This window comes from Capra hircus, chromosome 5 (assembly GCF_001704415.2).
Source record: "Capra hircus breed San Clemente chromosome 5, ASM170441v1, whole genome shotgun sequence".
Taxonomy (NCBI): Eukaryota; Metazoa; Chordata; class Mammalia; order Artiodactyla; family Bovidae; genus Capra; species Capra hircus.
In genome coordinates, this window is record NC_030812.1 from 81,047,731 (window position 1) to 81,062,951 (window position 15,221).

The following is a 15,221-nucleotide window of genomic DNA, read 5'->3' on the forward strand; positions in this document are numbered from 1 at the left end:
CTCTTGATTATGTAAGTCTGCTTAACATTTGTTGCAAAGCTGGTTTGGTGGTACTGAATTTTCTTAACTTTTGCTTGTCTGAAAAGCTTTTGATTTCTCCATCAGTTTTGAATGAGGTCCTTGATGGGCACAGTAATCTTGGTTGTAGATTTTTTCCCTTTCAGTACTTTAAATATATCCTGCCATTCCCTTCTGGCCTGCAGTTTCTGCTGAATGATCAGCTGTTAAGCATATGGGATTTCCCTTGTATGTTACTTGTTGCTTTTCCCTTGCTGCTTTTAATATTCTTTCTTTGTATGTTTAGCCTTTGTCTGTTTTAGTATGTGTTGTGGTGTATTTCTTCTTGGGTTTATCCTGTATGGGAGTCTTTGTGTCTCTTGGACTTGACTGACTATTTTCTTTTCCATGTTAGGGAAATTTTCAACTATAATCTCTTCAAACATTTTCTCATACCCCTTCTTTTTCTCTTCTTCTTCTGGGACCCCTATTATTCTAATGTTGGTGTGTTTGATATTGCCCCAGACGTTTCTGAGACTATCCTCAATTCTTCAGATATTCTGCTATTGGTCCATTCTAGAGTATTTTTAATTTCAGTAATTGTTTGTCTCTGTATGTTTATTCTTTAATTCTTCTAGGTCTTTGTTAATTGATTCTTGCATTTTCTCCATTTTGTTTTCAAGGTTTTTGATCATCTTTACTATCATTATTCTGAATTCTTTTTCAGGTAGTTTGCCTATTTCCTCTTCAAATATTTGGATTTCTGTGTTTCTAGTTTGTTCCTTCATTTGTGTAATATTTTTCTGCCTTTTCATTATCTTTTTTTAACTTACTGTGTTTGAGGTATCCTTTTTCCAGTCTTCAAGGCTGAATTCTTTCTTCCTTTTGGCCCTGGTAAGTTTGGTCCAATAGTTTGTGTAAGCTTCCTATAGGGTGAGATTTGTGCTGAGTTTTTGTTTGTTTGCTTGTTTGTTTTTCCTCTGATGGGCAAGGCTGAGTGAGGCGGTAATCCTGTCTACTGATGACTGGGTTTGTATTTTGCTTTGTTTATTGTTTAGATGAGGCGTCCTGCACAGGGTGCTACTGGTAGTTGAGTGATGCTGGGTCTTGTATTCAGTGGTTTCCTTTGTGTGAGTTCTCACTATTTGATACTCTCTAGGGTTAATTCTCTGGTAGTCTAGGGTCTTGGAATCAGTGCTCCCACTCCAAAGGCTCAGGGCTTGATCTCTTTGATGATATGTTCAGTGGTGGAGAGGTGGAGTTTCCTCCTGGACATGATCCCCTCGGCCTCCTCCCATCCTCCCCAGCCAAGATATCCAGACGTGTGCTGGTCAACCTGCTTTGTCCTAGCCTTGCTTATCAGGGTGGCCCAGGCACCAGAAGGAGGCAGCCACAGCAGCCCAGCCTCAAATCACACAGACTTGAGATGCAGGCTCATTGGCCATTCCCTCCAGAGGTGCCAAGTCCAGAGCACTCACAACCATGAATCAGGGAAGCAACACGGGTGGCTGTGGCTGCTGATTATATCTTTTTCTTCTGATTTTTGCTTTAAGTTCTTTGTTTCTTTGTTGTTAGATGTCTAATGGTTTATGATGTCTATTTCCTTTGTGTATTGTACCTTTTGTCATTAAAAATATTCATCCTTGTTTCATTTATTTTTTTTTTTTACTTTATTTTACAATACTGTATTGGTTTTGCCATACATTGACATGAATCCACCACGGGTGTACATGCAATCCCAAACATGAACCCCCCTCCCACCTCCCTCCCCACAACATCCATCTGTGTCATCCCCATGCACCAGCCCCAAGCATGCTGTATCCTGCATTGGACATAGACTGGTGATTTGATTCTTACATGATAGTATACATGTTTCAATGCCATTCTCCCAAATCATCCCACCCTCTCCCTCTCCCTCTGAGTCCAGAAGTCCGCTATACACATCTGTGTCTCTTTTGCTGTCTTGCATACAGGGTCATCATTGCCATCTTTCTAAATTCCATATATATGTGTTAGTATACTGTATTGGTGTTTTTCTTTCTGGCTTACTTCACTCTGTATAATCGGCTCCAGTTTCATCCATCTCATCAGAACCGATTCAAATGTATTCTTTTTAATGGCTCAGTAATACTCCATTGTGTATATGTACCACAGCTTTCTTATCCATTCATCTGCTGATGGACATCTAGGTAGCTTCCATGTCCTGGCTATTATAAACAGTGCTGCGATGAACATTGGGGTACATGTGTCTCTTTCAATTCTGGTTTCCTCGGTGTGTATGCCCAGCAGTGGGATTGCTGGGTCATATGGCAGTTCTATTTGCAATTTTTTAAGGAATCTCCACACTGTTTTCCACAGTGGTTGCACTAGTTTGCATTCCCACCAACAGTGTAGGAGGGTTCCCTTTTCTCCACACCCTCTCCAGCATTTATTGCTTGCAGATTTTTGGATCGCAACCATTCTGACTGGTGTGAAGTGGTACCTCATTGTGGTTTTGATTTGCGTTTCTCTAATAATGAGTGATGTTGAGCATCTTTTCATGTGTTTGTTAGCCATCTGTATGTCTTCTTTGGAGAAATGTCTATTTAGTTCTTTGGCCCATTTTTTGATTGGGTCATTTATTTTTCTGGAATTGAGTTGCATAAGTTGCTTGTATATTTTTGAGATTAGTTGTTTATCAGTTGTTTCATTTGCTATTATTTTCTCCCATTCAGAAGGCTGTCTTTTCACCTTGCTTATATTTTCCTTTGTTGTGCAGAACAACAATTTTAATTAGATCCCATTTGTTTATTTTTGCTTTTATTTCCAGAATTCTGGGAGGTGGATCGTAGAGGATCCTGCTGTGATTTATGTTGGAGAGTGTTTTGTCTATGTTCTCCTCTAGGAGTTTTATAGTTTCTGGTCTTTTTAGATCTTTAATCCATTTTGAGTTTATTTTTGTGTGCGGTGTTAGAAAGTGATCTAGTTTCATTCTTTTACAAGTGGTTGACCAGTTTTCCCAGTACCACTTGTTAAAGAGATTGTCTTTACTCCATTGTATATTCTTGCCTCCTTTGTCAAACATAAGGTGTCCATATGTGTGTGGATTTATCTCTGGGCTTTCTATTTTGTTCCATTGATCTATATTTCTGTCTTTGTGCCAGTACCATACTGTCTTGATGACTGTGGCTTTGTAGTAGAGCCTGAAGTCAGGCAAGCTGATTCCTCCAGTTCCATTCTTCTTTCTCAAGATTGCTTTGGCTATTTGAGGTTTTTTGTATTTCCATACAAATCTTGAAATTATTTGTTCTAGTTCTGTGAAAAATGTTGCTGGTAGCTTGATAGGGATTGCATTGAATTTGTAAATTGCTTTGGGTAGTATACTCATTAAATCCTCAATAAAATTCTAGCAATCAGAATCCAACAACACATTAAAAAGATCATACACCATGACCAAGTGGGCTTTATCCCAGGGATGCAAGGATTCTTCAATATCCACAAATCAATCAATGTAATTCACCACACTAACAAATCAAAAAATAAAAGCCATATGATTATATCAATAGATGCAGAGAAGGCCTTTGACAAAATTCAACATCCATTTATGATAAAAACTCTCCAGAAAGCAGGAATAGAAGGAACATACCTCAACATAATAAAAGCTATATATGACAAACCCACAGCAAACATTCTCCTCGATGGTGAAAAATTGAAAGCATTTCCCCTAAAGTCAGGAACAAGACAAGGGTGCCCACTTTCACCACTACTATTCAACATAGTTCTGGAAGTTTTGGCCACAGCAATCAGAGCAGAAAAAGAAATAAAAGGAATCCAAATTGGAAAAGAAGAAGTAAACTCTCACTATTTGCAGATGACATGATCCTCTACATAGAAAACCCTAAAGACTCCACCAGAAAGTTACTAGAGCTAATCAATGAATATAGTAAAGTTGCAGGATATAAAATCAACACACAGAAATCCCTTGCATTCCTATACATTAATAATGAGAAAGTAGAAAAAGAAATTAAGGAAACAATTCCATTCGCCATTGCAACGAAAAGAATAAAATACTTAGGAATATATCTACCTAAAGAAACTAAAGACCTATATATAGAAAACTATAAAACATTGATGAAAGAAATCAAAGAGGACACTAATAGATGGAGAAATATACCATGTTCATGGATTGGAAGAATCAATATAGTGAAAATGAGTATACTACCCAAAGCAATTTACAAATTCAATGCAATCCCTTGTTTCATTTAAAAATAAATTAATTTTTAAAAAACTGTCCTTTTAATCTTGTTAAATGTATTTAACCCAAACTCATACTTCCCCTTTCCTCCTAGACACTTCACCACTTAATCTGTAAATACTTCTCACTGGAGAAATATTGATTTAATTTTTATGGGGTACTGCCCATGATATAGCTGTTTTCTGGTATGACTTAAATCAAATCCCTTATGATTATACAATGGAAGTGACAAATAGATTTAAGGGCCTAGATTTGATAGACAGAGTGCCTGATGAACTATGGAATGAGGTTTGTGACACTGTACAGGAGACAGGGATCAAGACCATCCCCATGGAAAAGAAATGCAAAAAAGCAAAATGGCTGTCTGAGGAGCCCTTATAAATAGCTGTGAAAAGAGAGGTGAAAAGCAAAGGAGAAGAGGAAAGATATAAGCATCTGAATGCAGAGTTCCAAAGAATAGCAAAGAGAGTTAAGAAAGCCTTCTTTAGCAATCAATGCAAAGAAATAGAGGAAAACAACAGAATGGGAAGGACTAGAGATCTCTTCAAGAAAATTAGAGATACCAAGGGAACATTTCATGCAAAGATGGGCTCGATAAAGGACAGAAATGGTATGGACCTAACAGAAGCAGAAGATATTAAGAAGAGGTGGCAAGAATACACGGAAGAACCGTAAAAAAAGATCTTCATGATCCAGATAATCATGATGATGTGATCACTAATCTAGAGTCACACATCTTGGAATGTGAAGTCAAGTGGGCCTTAGAAAGCATCACTATGAACAAAACTAGTGGAGGTGATGGAATTCCAGTGGAGCTCTTTCAAATCCTGAAAGATGATGCTGTGAAAGTACTGCACACAATATGCCAGCAAATTTGGAAAACTCAGCAGTGGCCACATGACTGGAAAAGGTCAGTTTTTATTCCAATCCCAAAGAAAGGCAACACCAAAGAATGCTCAAACTACCACACAATTGCACTCATCTCACATGCTAGTAAAGTAATGCTCAAAATTCTCCAAGCCAGGCTTCAGCAATATGTGAACCATGAACTCCCTGATGTTCAAGCTGGTTTTAGAAAAGGCAGAGGAACCAGAGATCAAATTGCCAACATCTGCTGGATCATGGAAAAAGCAAGAGAGTTCCAGAAAAACATCTATTTCTGCTTTATTGACCATGCCAAAGCCTTTGACTGTGTGGATCACAAGAAACTGTGGAAAATTCTGAAAGAGATGGGAATACCAGACCACCTAACCTGCCTCTTGAGAAACCTATATGCAGGTCAGGAAGCAACAGTTAGAATTGGACAAGGAACAACAGACTGGTTCCAAATAGGAAAAGGAGTCCTTCAAGGCTGTATATTGTCACCCTGCTTATTTAACTTTTATGCGGACTACATCATGAGAAATGCTGGATTGGAAGAAACACAAGCTGGAATTAAGATTGCCAGGAGAAATATCAATAACATCAGATATGCAGATGACACCACCCTTATGGCAGAAAGTGAAGAGGAGCTAAAAAGCCTCTTGATGTAAGTGAAAGAGGAGAGCAAAAAAGTTGGCTTAAAGTTCAACATTCAGAAAACGAAGATCATGGCATCCGGTCCCATCACTTCATGGGAAATAGATGGGGAAACAGTAGAAACAGTGTCACACTTTATTTTGGGGGGCTCCAAAATCACTGCAGATGGTGATTGCAGCCATGAAATTAAAAGATGCTTACTCCTTTGAAGAAAAGTTATGACCTACCTAGATAGCATATTCAAAAGCAGAGATATTACTTTGCCGACTAAGGTCCGTCTAGTCAAGGCTATGGTTTTTCCTGTGGTTATGTATGGATGTGAGAGTTGGACTGTGAAGAAGGCTGAGCGCCGAAGAACTGATGCTTTTGAACTGTGGTGTTGGAGAAGACTCTTGAGAGTCCCTTGGACTGCAAGGAGATACAACCATCCCATTCTGAAGGAGATCAGCCCTGGGATTTCTTTGGAAGGAATGATGTTGAAGCTGAAGCTCCAGTACTTTGGCCACCTCATGCGAAGAGTTGACTCATTGGAAAAGACTCTGATGCTGGGAGGGATTGGGGGCAGGAGGAGAAGGGGACGACCAAGGATGAGATGGCTGGGTGGCATCACGGACTCGATGGATGTGAGTCTGAGTGAACTCCGGGTGTTGGTGATGGACACTGAGACCTGGCGTGCTGCGATTCATGGGGTCGCAAAGAGTCGGACACGACTGAGCGACTGAACTGAACTGAACTGATACCTATTTCTTAAAACTTGAATTCCAAAACATTATTTTTCTAAAATCTAAGGAAATTCTGAGTTCAAAATTTGTTTAAAACCTGCCTAGATGAGTAATTATGGGCCTGCATATATGCATATTCACATATATCCACAGGTATGTTTTCTTTCTTATGAAAGTGAAAGTGAAGCTGCTCGGTTCTGTCTGACTCTTTGCAATTCCATGGACTATTGCCTACCAGGCTCCTCTCTCCATGGAATATTCCAGGCAAGAGAACTGGTTGGGTTGCCATTTCCTTCTCCAGGGGATCTTCCTGACCCAGAAATCAAACCCAGGTCTCCTTCATTACAGGCAGATGTTTTACTGTCTGAGCCACCAGGGAAGCCCATAACACTATTCTTTTGTTCTATTTCTGTGCTTTTTTTCTATTAACCATATAAAGTTCTTTCCATTTTGGCATAAATAGAGCTACCTAATATTTAACTGTTGCAAAGTATAACACTGTATGGATACACCATAATAAGTTGTGGTTATGATAAATATTTAAATCCCTACTGTAGACAAGTGCAGCAAGGAACAGTCTTATTCATGGATCATTTTGCAGTTGTAAAAGAATATTTGCTTCTGAGGTAGGGTTGTTGAGTCTATGATTATATACAACTACATTTTTGATGGGTATTATTAAATTACCCTCCAAGAGCCTTCACTAATTTATGCTCCCATGCACAGTTTGACTGTTTCCTTGCACTCTCACCAATATTATCAAACTTGCAAACTTTTGACAATCTCCTAAATGAAAATGGGTATCTTATTATCATTTAATTTTGTGTGTGTGTGTATATATATATACATATATATAATTTTAACTATGAGAGGGGTTGAGCAATTTTTAAAGTTTCTTGGCCATTTTTTTTTCAAGTCTACTCTCCAACTTTTTTTAAAATATGGAGCTATTTTTAAAACTTCCTTGACAACTGTATTCTTTATACTACCCATAAAGTTTTAAATATAAAATTATATAAAATTTATGATATATAAAGTTTAATGTAACATTCAATAACTTTATACTATAAAATTATTCATCAGTTAAGTTCAGTCGCTCAGTCATGTCTGACTCTCTGTGACCCCATGGACTGCAGCACGCCAGGCCTCCCTGTCCATCACCCACCTCCCGGAGTTTACTCAGACTCATATCCATCGAGTTGGTGATGCCATCCAACCATTTCATCTTCTGTAGTCCCCTTCTCCTCCTGCCTTCAATCTTTCCCAGCATTAGGGTCTTTTCCAATGAGTCAGTTCTGAGCATCAGGTGGCCAAAGTATTGGAGTTTCAGCTTTAGCATCAGTCCTTCCAATGAATATTCAGGACTGATTTCCTTTAGGATGGACTGGTTGGATCTCCTTGCAGTCCAAGGGACTCTCAAGAGTCTTCTCCAACACCACAGTTCCAAAGTATCGATTCTTTGGCACTCAGCTTTCTTTATAGTCCAACTCTCACATCCACACATGACTACTGGCAAAACCATCACTTTGACTAGACGGACCTTTGTTGGCAAAGCAATGTCTCTGCTTTTTAATATGCTGTCTCAGTTCAGTTCAGTTCAGTTCCGTCATTCAGTCATGTCCAACTCTTTGTGACACCATGAATCGTAGCACGCCAGTCCTCCCTGTCCATCACCAACTCCCAGAGTTCACCCAAACTCATGTGCATCAAGTTGGTGATGCCATCCAGCCATCTCATCCTCTGTTGTCCCCTTCTCCTCCTGCCCCCAATCCATCCCAATGAGTCAACACTTTGCATGAGGTGGCCAAAGTATTGGAGTTTCAGCCTCAGCATCAGTCCTTCCAATGAACACCCAGGACTGATCTCCTTTAGGATGGACTGGCTGGATCTCCTTGCAGTCCAAGGGACTCACAAGAGTCTTCTTACGTGCATGGAATGCAAAAGTTGGAAGTCAGGAAACACCTGAAGTAACAGGCAAATTTGCCCTTGGAATACAGAATGAAGCAGGCCAAAGGCTAACAGAGTTTTGTCAAGAAAATGCACTGGTCATAGCAAACACTCCCTTCCAACAACACAAGAGAAGACTCTACACATGGACATCACCAGATGGTCAACACTGAAATCAGATTGATTATATTCTTTGCAGCCAGAGTTGGAGAAGCTCCATACAGTCAGCAAAAACAAGACCGGGAGCTGACTGTGGCTCAGATCATGAACGCCTTATTGCCAAATTCAGACTTAAATTGAAGAAAGTAGGGAAAACCACTAGACCATTCAGGTATGACCTAAATCAAATCCCTTATGATTATACAGTGGAAGTGACAAATAGATTTAAGGGCCTAGATTTGACAGATAGAGTGCCTGATGAACTATGGAATGAGGTTTGTGACATTGTACAGAAGACAGGGATCAAGACCATCCCCATGGAAAAGAAATGCAAAAAAGCAAAATGGCTGTCTGAGGAGGCCTTATAAATAGCTGTGAAAATAAGAGAAGTGAAAAGCAAAGGAGAAAAGGAAAGATATAAGCATCTGAATGCAGAGTTCCAAAGAATAGAAAGGAGAGATAAGAAAGCCTTCCTCAGTGATCAATGCAAAGAAATAGAGGAAAACAACAGAATGGGAAGGACTAGAGATCTCTTCAAGAAAATTAGAGATACCAAGGGAACATTTCATGTAAAGATGGGCTCGATAAAGGACAGAAATGGTATAGACATAACAGAAGCAGAAGACATTATGAAGAGGTGGTAAGAATACACAGAAGAACTGTACAAAAAAGATCTTCACAACCCAGATAATCACGATGGTGTGATCACTCACCTAGAGCCAAACATTCTGGAATGTGAAGTCAAGTGGGCCTTGGAAAGCATCACTACGAACAAAGCTAGTGAAGGTGATGGAATTCCAGTGGAGCTATTTCAAATCCTAAAAGATGATGCTGTGAAAGTGCTGTACTCAGTATGCCAGCAAATTTGGCAAACTCAGCAGTGGCCACAGGACTGGAAGAGGTCAGTTTTCATTCCAGTCCCAAAGAAAGGCAATGCCAAAGGATGCTCAAACTACCGCACAATTACACTCATCTCACATTCTAGCAAAGTAATGCTCAAAATATGCTGTCTAGGTTGGTCACAGCTTTTCTTACAAGGAGCAAGCATCTGTTAATTTCATTGCTGTAATCACCATCTGCAGTGTTGAGCTTTAAGCCAACTTTTTCACTCTTCTCTTTTACTTTCATCAAGAGGCTTTTTAGTTCCTCTTCACTTTCTGCCATAAGGGTAGTGTCATCTGCATATCTGAGGTTATTGATATCTCTCCCAGCAACTTGATTCCAGCTTGTGCTTCATCCAGTCCAGCATTTCTCATGATGTACTCTGCATATAAGTTAAATAAGCAGGGTGACAATATACAGCCTTGACATACTCCTTTCCCAATTTGGAACCAGTATCCTGTTCCATGTCCAGTTCTAACTGTTGCTTACTGACCTGCATACAGATTTCTCAGGAGGCAGGTCAGGTGGTCTGGTATTCCCATCTCTTTAAGAATTTTCCAGTTTGTTGTGATCCACACAGTCAAAAGTTTCATATATTAGGATAATTAGTATATTTTATCCTATGTAATATAAACATTTTCTATGGCTTATAATTTGTCTTTTAACCTTGTTAATTACAATGGTTATAGTTATGTTTGAGTTTTTATACAATTAAATTTATCCATTTTTATCTTAATGAATTCCAGGTTCTGTGCGATGTCTAGGAAGGACTTTACAAACTAAGTTGCTACTATAAAAGTGATCTCTTCCATTATGTTATTAAACTGGTTACTGTTTGCATATAGGAAAGCTATTGATTTTTTAATATTTGTATGGTTAATAAGATGAAGATTCTACTTGTGAAAGTATTTACAGTAATCAAACATTACCTTTGTAAGTCCAGAAGTTCGCTTGCAACTTCTGTTCCGATACTACCAGCACCAAGTAATATTTCCGTAGACGTTCCAGGCACACTAATAAAAGACTGTCTAGAGGATCCTAAATCATAACAAAAGATTCAACTGAGGACTTTAAAAAGTATATAACTTGGTCAATATATTTTTTTCAATTCAAATATATTTCCTATTTCCCTCTTTAAAAGAAACAAACCAGCTGCATCCTAAAATGTTAGAAACATTCATGCTTACCTTACAAACATTCTCATAATGGTTTAAGATGCTCATAAAGACTGATGTGAATTAAGTATATGGGATGTCATTGAGAGGTCAATCATGACCTATAACCCTTGAGTACAGACAGTTTCTTCACACTTTAACCTCCACACTAAAGGCAGAGCAATACTGTTTTTTTTCTTTTATTGAGGTATAGTTGATTTATAATACTGTTAGTTCCAGGTATACAGCAAACCGATTCAGCTGTACATATATCTGTATATATATATATATATTCTTTTTCAGATTCTCTTCCATTATAGGTTATTACAAGATATTGACTATAGTTCCCTGTGCTATATATGAAATTCTTATTATTTGACATATAGCTGTGTGTATCTGTTAATCCCATACTCCTAATTTATCCCTCTCAACCCCTGTATTTCCCCTGTGGTAACCATAAATTTGTTTTCTATCTCTGTGAGTCTATTTCTGTTTTGTAAATATGTTTATGTGTATTATTTTTTTTAGATCCCACCTATAAGTGATATCATATTTGTCTTTCTCTGGCTTACTTCACTTAGTATGACAATCTCTAGGTCCATCCATATTGCTGCAAACGGCAATATTTCATTCTTTTTTATGGCTGAATATGACTCTACTTTTAATATTTCCTAATATGTCAATGTTTATTAATTAATGCAAATAAAATATTAACATATTCCTGTGGTGAAGAGCTGCAATAACTTCCCCTTGGTGCTTTTCATGAATTTGACCAACAGACATTTGAGCGCTCTAATATACAAGGAACTATGCTAGCAGCTGGAGGTTGATAATAAGTAGAACACCATTTCTGCTCTTAAGCGACTCACAGTCTAGGAGTGAGCCAGTTAAATGAACAATACAATATAAGATTATAACAGAAGTGTGACCAAAGTACTGTGGGAATTCTGGTGAGGATAACTCAACCCACTGAAATCTTTTCAAGTTCACTTAGAAATTTTTCCCTCTCCAAGACAGATAAAGAGGATACCTTTCTTAGTAATAAGTCTTCACACCTAAAACTAAGCTTACCTTCTGATGACTGAGAGCTGCAAGGAAGCAATGATGTTTCTCCAGCATCACTATGTCCCCTAGAATTCAGAAACATCATAGGTGATTTTCTAAGGTGAAGGAAAATGTTAAAGCAACTACATTAAGCCCTGTGTATCTGAATGGTCAGTTCTTGACCCATTAGTGTTTTATACACATATTGTTAACGTTACCACCAATCCCAAGGTATTGATGTGCTAAGTACCAGGGCTTTTGCCAGATGCCATATTACCCTGTAATGTATATGTTCTCACAGATACAAATTCTCAGTTCATAGTCTAATGATAAGAAGGCAAGAATTATTGGGATGAGTAATAGAATTATCAGGATGGGTAATTAGTACTTACTGCAGGTACTAAGGATTGGAGGGGCTTTTAAAAAAACTAAATATTTTAGATAAGGAAATAGAATTGGACTGATAAAACCTTATAGCAATTTCAAATAGAACATAGAAAAATAATACTTGGAGTGGGGCCATGCTAGCATATTGAGCATATCAAGGAAAGCTGGCTTTTTCTTTAGGCTGACATAGCCATAGACCAGGGCTTGGAAGGGAGTGAATGGTCTGGATTTCTGCTTATTATCCCTCAGCCAAATATTTTTACACAAGTATATGTGGTTCCAAAGTTTAGAAGATGGACATGAAAAAATGATGTGGAGGCCAAAAATGACTTCTAACAATTACGTGCTCGTGTGCATAGTTGCTCAGTTGTGTCTGACAAGAGTCTTTGCGACCCCATGGACTGTCAGGCTCCTCTGTCCACGGGGATTCTCTAGAGAAGAATACTGGAGTGGGTTGCCATGCCCTCCTCGGGGGGATCTTCCTAAGCCAGGGATGGAACCCAGGTCTGCCACATGGCAGGTGGATTCTTTACCGTTTGAGCCACTAGTGAAGCCTTCTTACAATTATAAACAGTTTAAAGCCACATCCACAGTGTTTTTTGGAAGGACAAAAGAAGGCCATGAAGGGTAGGAAAAAACTGTCTGAATAAATGCATCTACTGTCACATTTTATACCAAGCCAAAAGGAATTTATTACAAAAGGGCAAAATTTAGCTTAATTCTGAGAACTAATACAAATGAGCAGTGAATGAATTATATATATATATATAATATACTCAAGTTACAAAACATATACTCACATTACAAAGCCAGGGGATCACATGGGTTCTTTTTTTAATTGAAGTATAGTTGATTTACAATGATTCATGTGTTTAGCAAAGTGATTACACACACATATATATTTTCTTTTTCAGTTTCTTTTCCATTATATCATAGATAATTAAAAGATATTGAATATAGTTCTCTCTGATATAGTACGTCCTTGTTCATCTATTTTATATACAGTAGTTCGTATCTATTAATCATCAATTCCCAATTTATTCCCCCCCTTTCTTCTTTGGCAACTATAAGTTTGTTTTCTATGTGAGTCTCTTTCTGTTGTGTAAATAAGTTCATTTGTGTCATTCTTTAATTAATTTTTTGGAGGGTAAAATCTCAACTTTGTATTGAGATATAATTCACATATAACATTATATTAGTTTCAGGTAGACAAGATAATGATTTAATATTTGCATATATTGAAAAATGTTCACCACAAAAGTCTAATTAGCACCTGTCATTACGCATAGTTACAATTTTTATTCTTGTGATGAGAATGTTTTTAAAAAATTTATTTTTTTGAATTGGAGTATAATTGCTTTACAATATTTAGTTTCTACTATATTTATAATTTTTAAGATTCTATTAATATATGTAAGTGACATCATATATTTGTCTTTCTCTGTCTGACTTACTTCACTTAGTAGGATAATCTCTAGGTCTACTCATGTTGCTGCAAATGGCATTAACTCAAGTTATAGAGCCAGAGAATCAAATAGTTTTAATGATTTAGCAAGATGAGAAGAGGGAAACAAAGATACTCATTTGAAATTAATAAAAAGGTCTTAACAACATAAAATATTACTTACAAAACTAAAGTGTTGACAGACACAATATATTCCAGTTCTTTGGTCCAAGGATTTGTGAAACTAAACCACTGGCTTTTTAAAGTTACAAAAGACCCATCTTTCGCTCTGAATTTGTATGAATCTGTAAATATTTTCTCTTTACTCTGCAGAACTTAACAAGAAAAGATAATAATCAGCATAACAGTTTACCACTGTATAAATCAGTCCTCTAAGGATTAACTCAAGGTCCAGATTTCACAGGAATGAAAAATTAAGAGTTGAAACTATAATTAAAAAGTACTAAAAGGCAACCCCACTCAAGGCATACCTGCTTTGTGCTTGTCAGTCAAATTACTATGGTCATCCTGATGAAAATATTCATAACAAGAAGTTCCCAAGAGTTCCTGAGGCAGATATCCTAAAATTGCTGTTGCCCTAGTTTTAAAATTAAAAGTAAAGTTCAGAATTGGTGAATGTATCCCCTTCTGGAGGATTGTTTCTCCATACATCATCAGGACAGTGGAAAAGTGGACCAGGAGATGAGTAACCCTTAGCTTCACTGGGCTCCCTTTGGCTGCCCTTGACCCAGATTAGAGTTGCAAAGCAGAATGAACACCCAGGCACCAGGCTGTTCCAGAGGCCACTGACCTAATCCACAGTATGCTATTCTCACCCTGTGCCAATAAAACTGTGGCCATAGGCCGTGCACGGTTTCTGCACCACTGGCTAAGAGATATTTTAAGTTTGCAATTTGGTTACATATGTATCCATATCCTTATATCATTTAAGCTTTATTTCCTATTCTAAAGCTTAAAAAAAAAAAAATCCAGCCGTGCTACTAAGCCACATCTTTAGTAGCCTTAAATATCCCATTGAACTCTAGTCAGTATGGCAAATAAACGTTTACCTTTGATCAACATAGACAAATTTTCCATTAACTGCAAAACGGGTAATAAATTCAGCTGGTTTCACTTTAATCTCGCTACTGTTCTGTGGGACAATATGTGGACGTAGTCTTCCAATGGCAACAAGGCAGGTGAAATCACTCCTGTCTTTCTTATTGTCCCTTTCTTCTTCCATTCCAGCAATATTTGGAGGCCAGCTTCTCAAGTAACCAGTGCAGTGGATAGTACAGAATTTTCTATGATCTAATTCAACAGTTTAAAAAAAAGAGTATTTGTCAACTATGTCACAATAAAACTAAAAAAAGATTAAAACTTTAAAAGCATTTCAATCATTATGAATAAATTCATTACACTGACATTTATATTAGTTCTAATTCTGCTATGAAATAGCTTTTATGCTAAATATGAAAAGGGAATAGGTTGGCATTAAAAAGAAAGCATCGATCATGTTTACTTAACAACTTAATTCCTAATGGGTTACTTTTCCCAAGAACTAAATTATATGTCCTACATCAAAAGGATTGTTTTAATTTCAGTTTAAACAGATCCATAGCTATTTCATTATTTCCAAGTTAATTTTTTAAATTGCAGTAATTTATATGTTAAAAACTGTTAAACTTCATACCCTCCTTGTTCTTTGCTACAGAAGTATTATTTTCAGCTTA

General features: G+C 37.4%; 1 protein-coding gene across 2 annotated transcripts in view; it reads right to left on the reverse strand.

The window, feature by feature from the left end:
• The window catches only part of ARNTL2 (aryl hydrocarbon receptor nuclear translocator like 2), a 106,847-nt gene that overhangs the window by 10,797 nt on the left and 80,829 nt on the right, over positions 1 to 15,221 (reverse strand). For both annotated transcript variants that reach the window (XM_018048376.1, XM_018048377.1), the window contains 5 exons: positions 14,559 to 14,799; positions 13,980 to 14,086; positions 13,673 to 13,823; positions 11,685 to 11,743; positions 10,389 to 10,497 (listed from right to left, as the gene is read on the reverse strand). In XM_018048376.1, the coding sequence (XP_017903865.1) occupies positions 10,389 to 10,497; positions 11,685 to 11,743; positions 13,673 to 13,823; positions 13,980 to 14,086; positions 14,559 to 14,799 (667 nt within the window). The remainder of the gene's footprint in view (positions 1 to 10,388; positions 10,498 to 11,684; positions 11,744 to 13,672; positions 13,824 to 13,979; positions 14,087 to 14,558; positions 14,800 to 15,221) is intronic.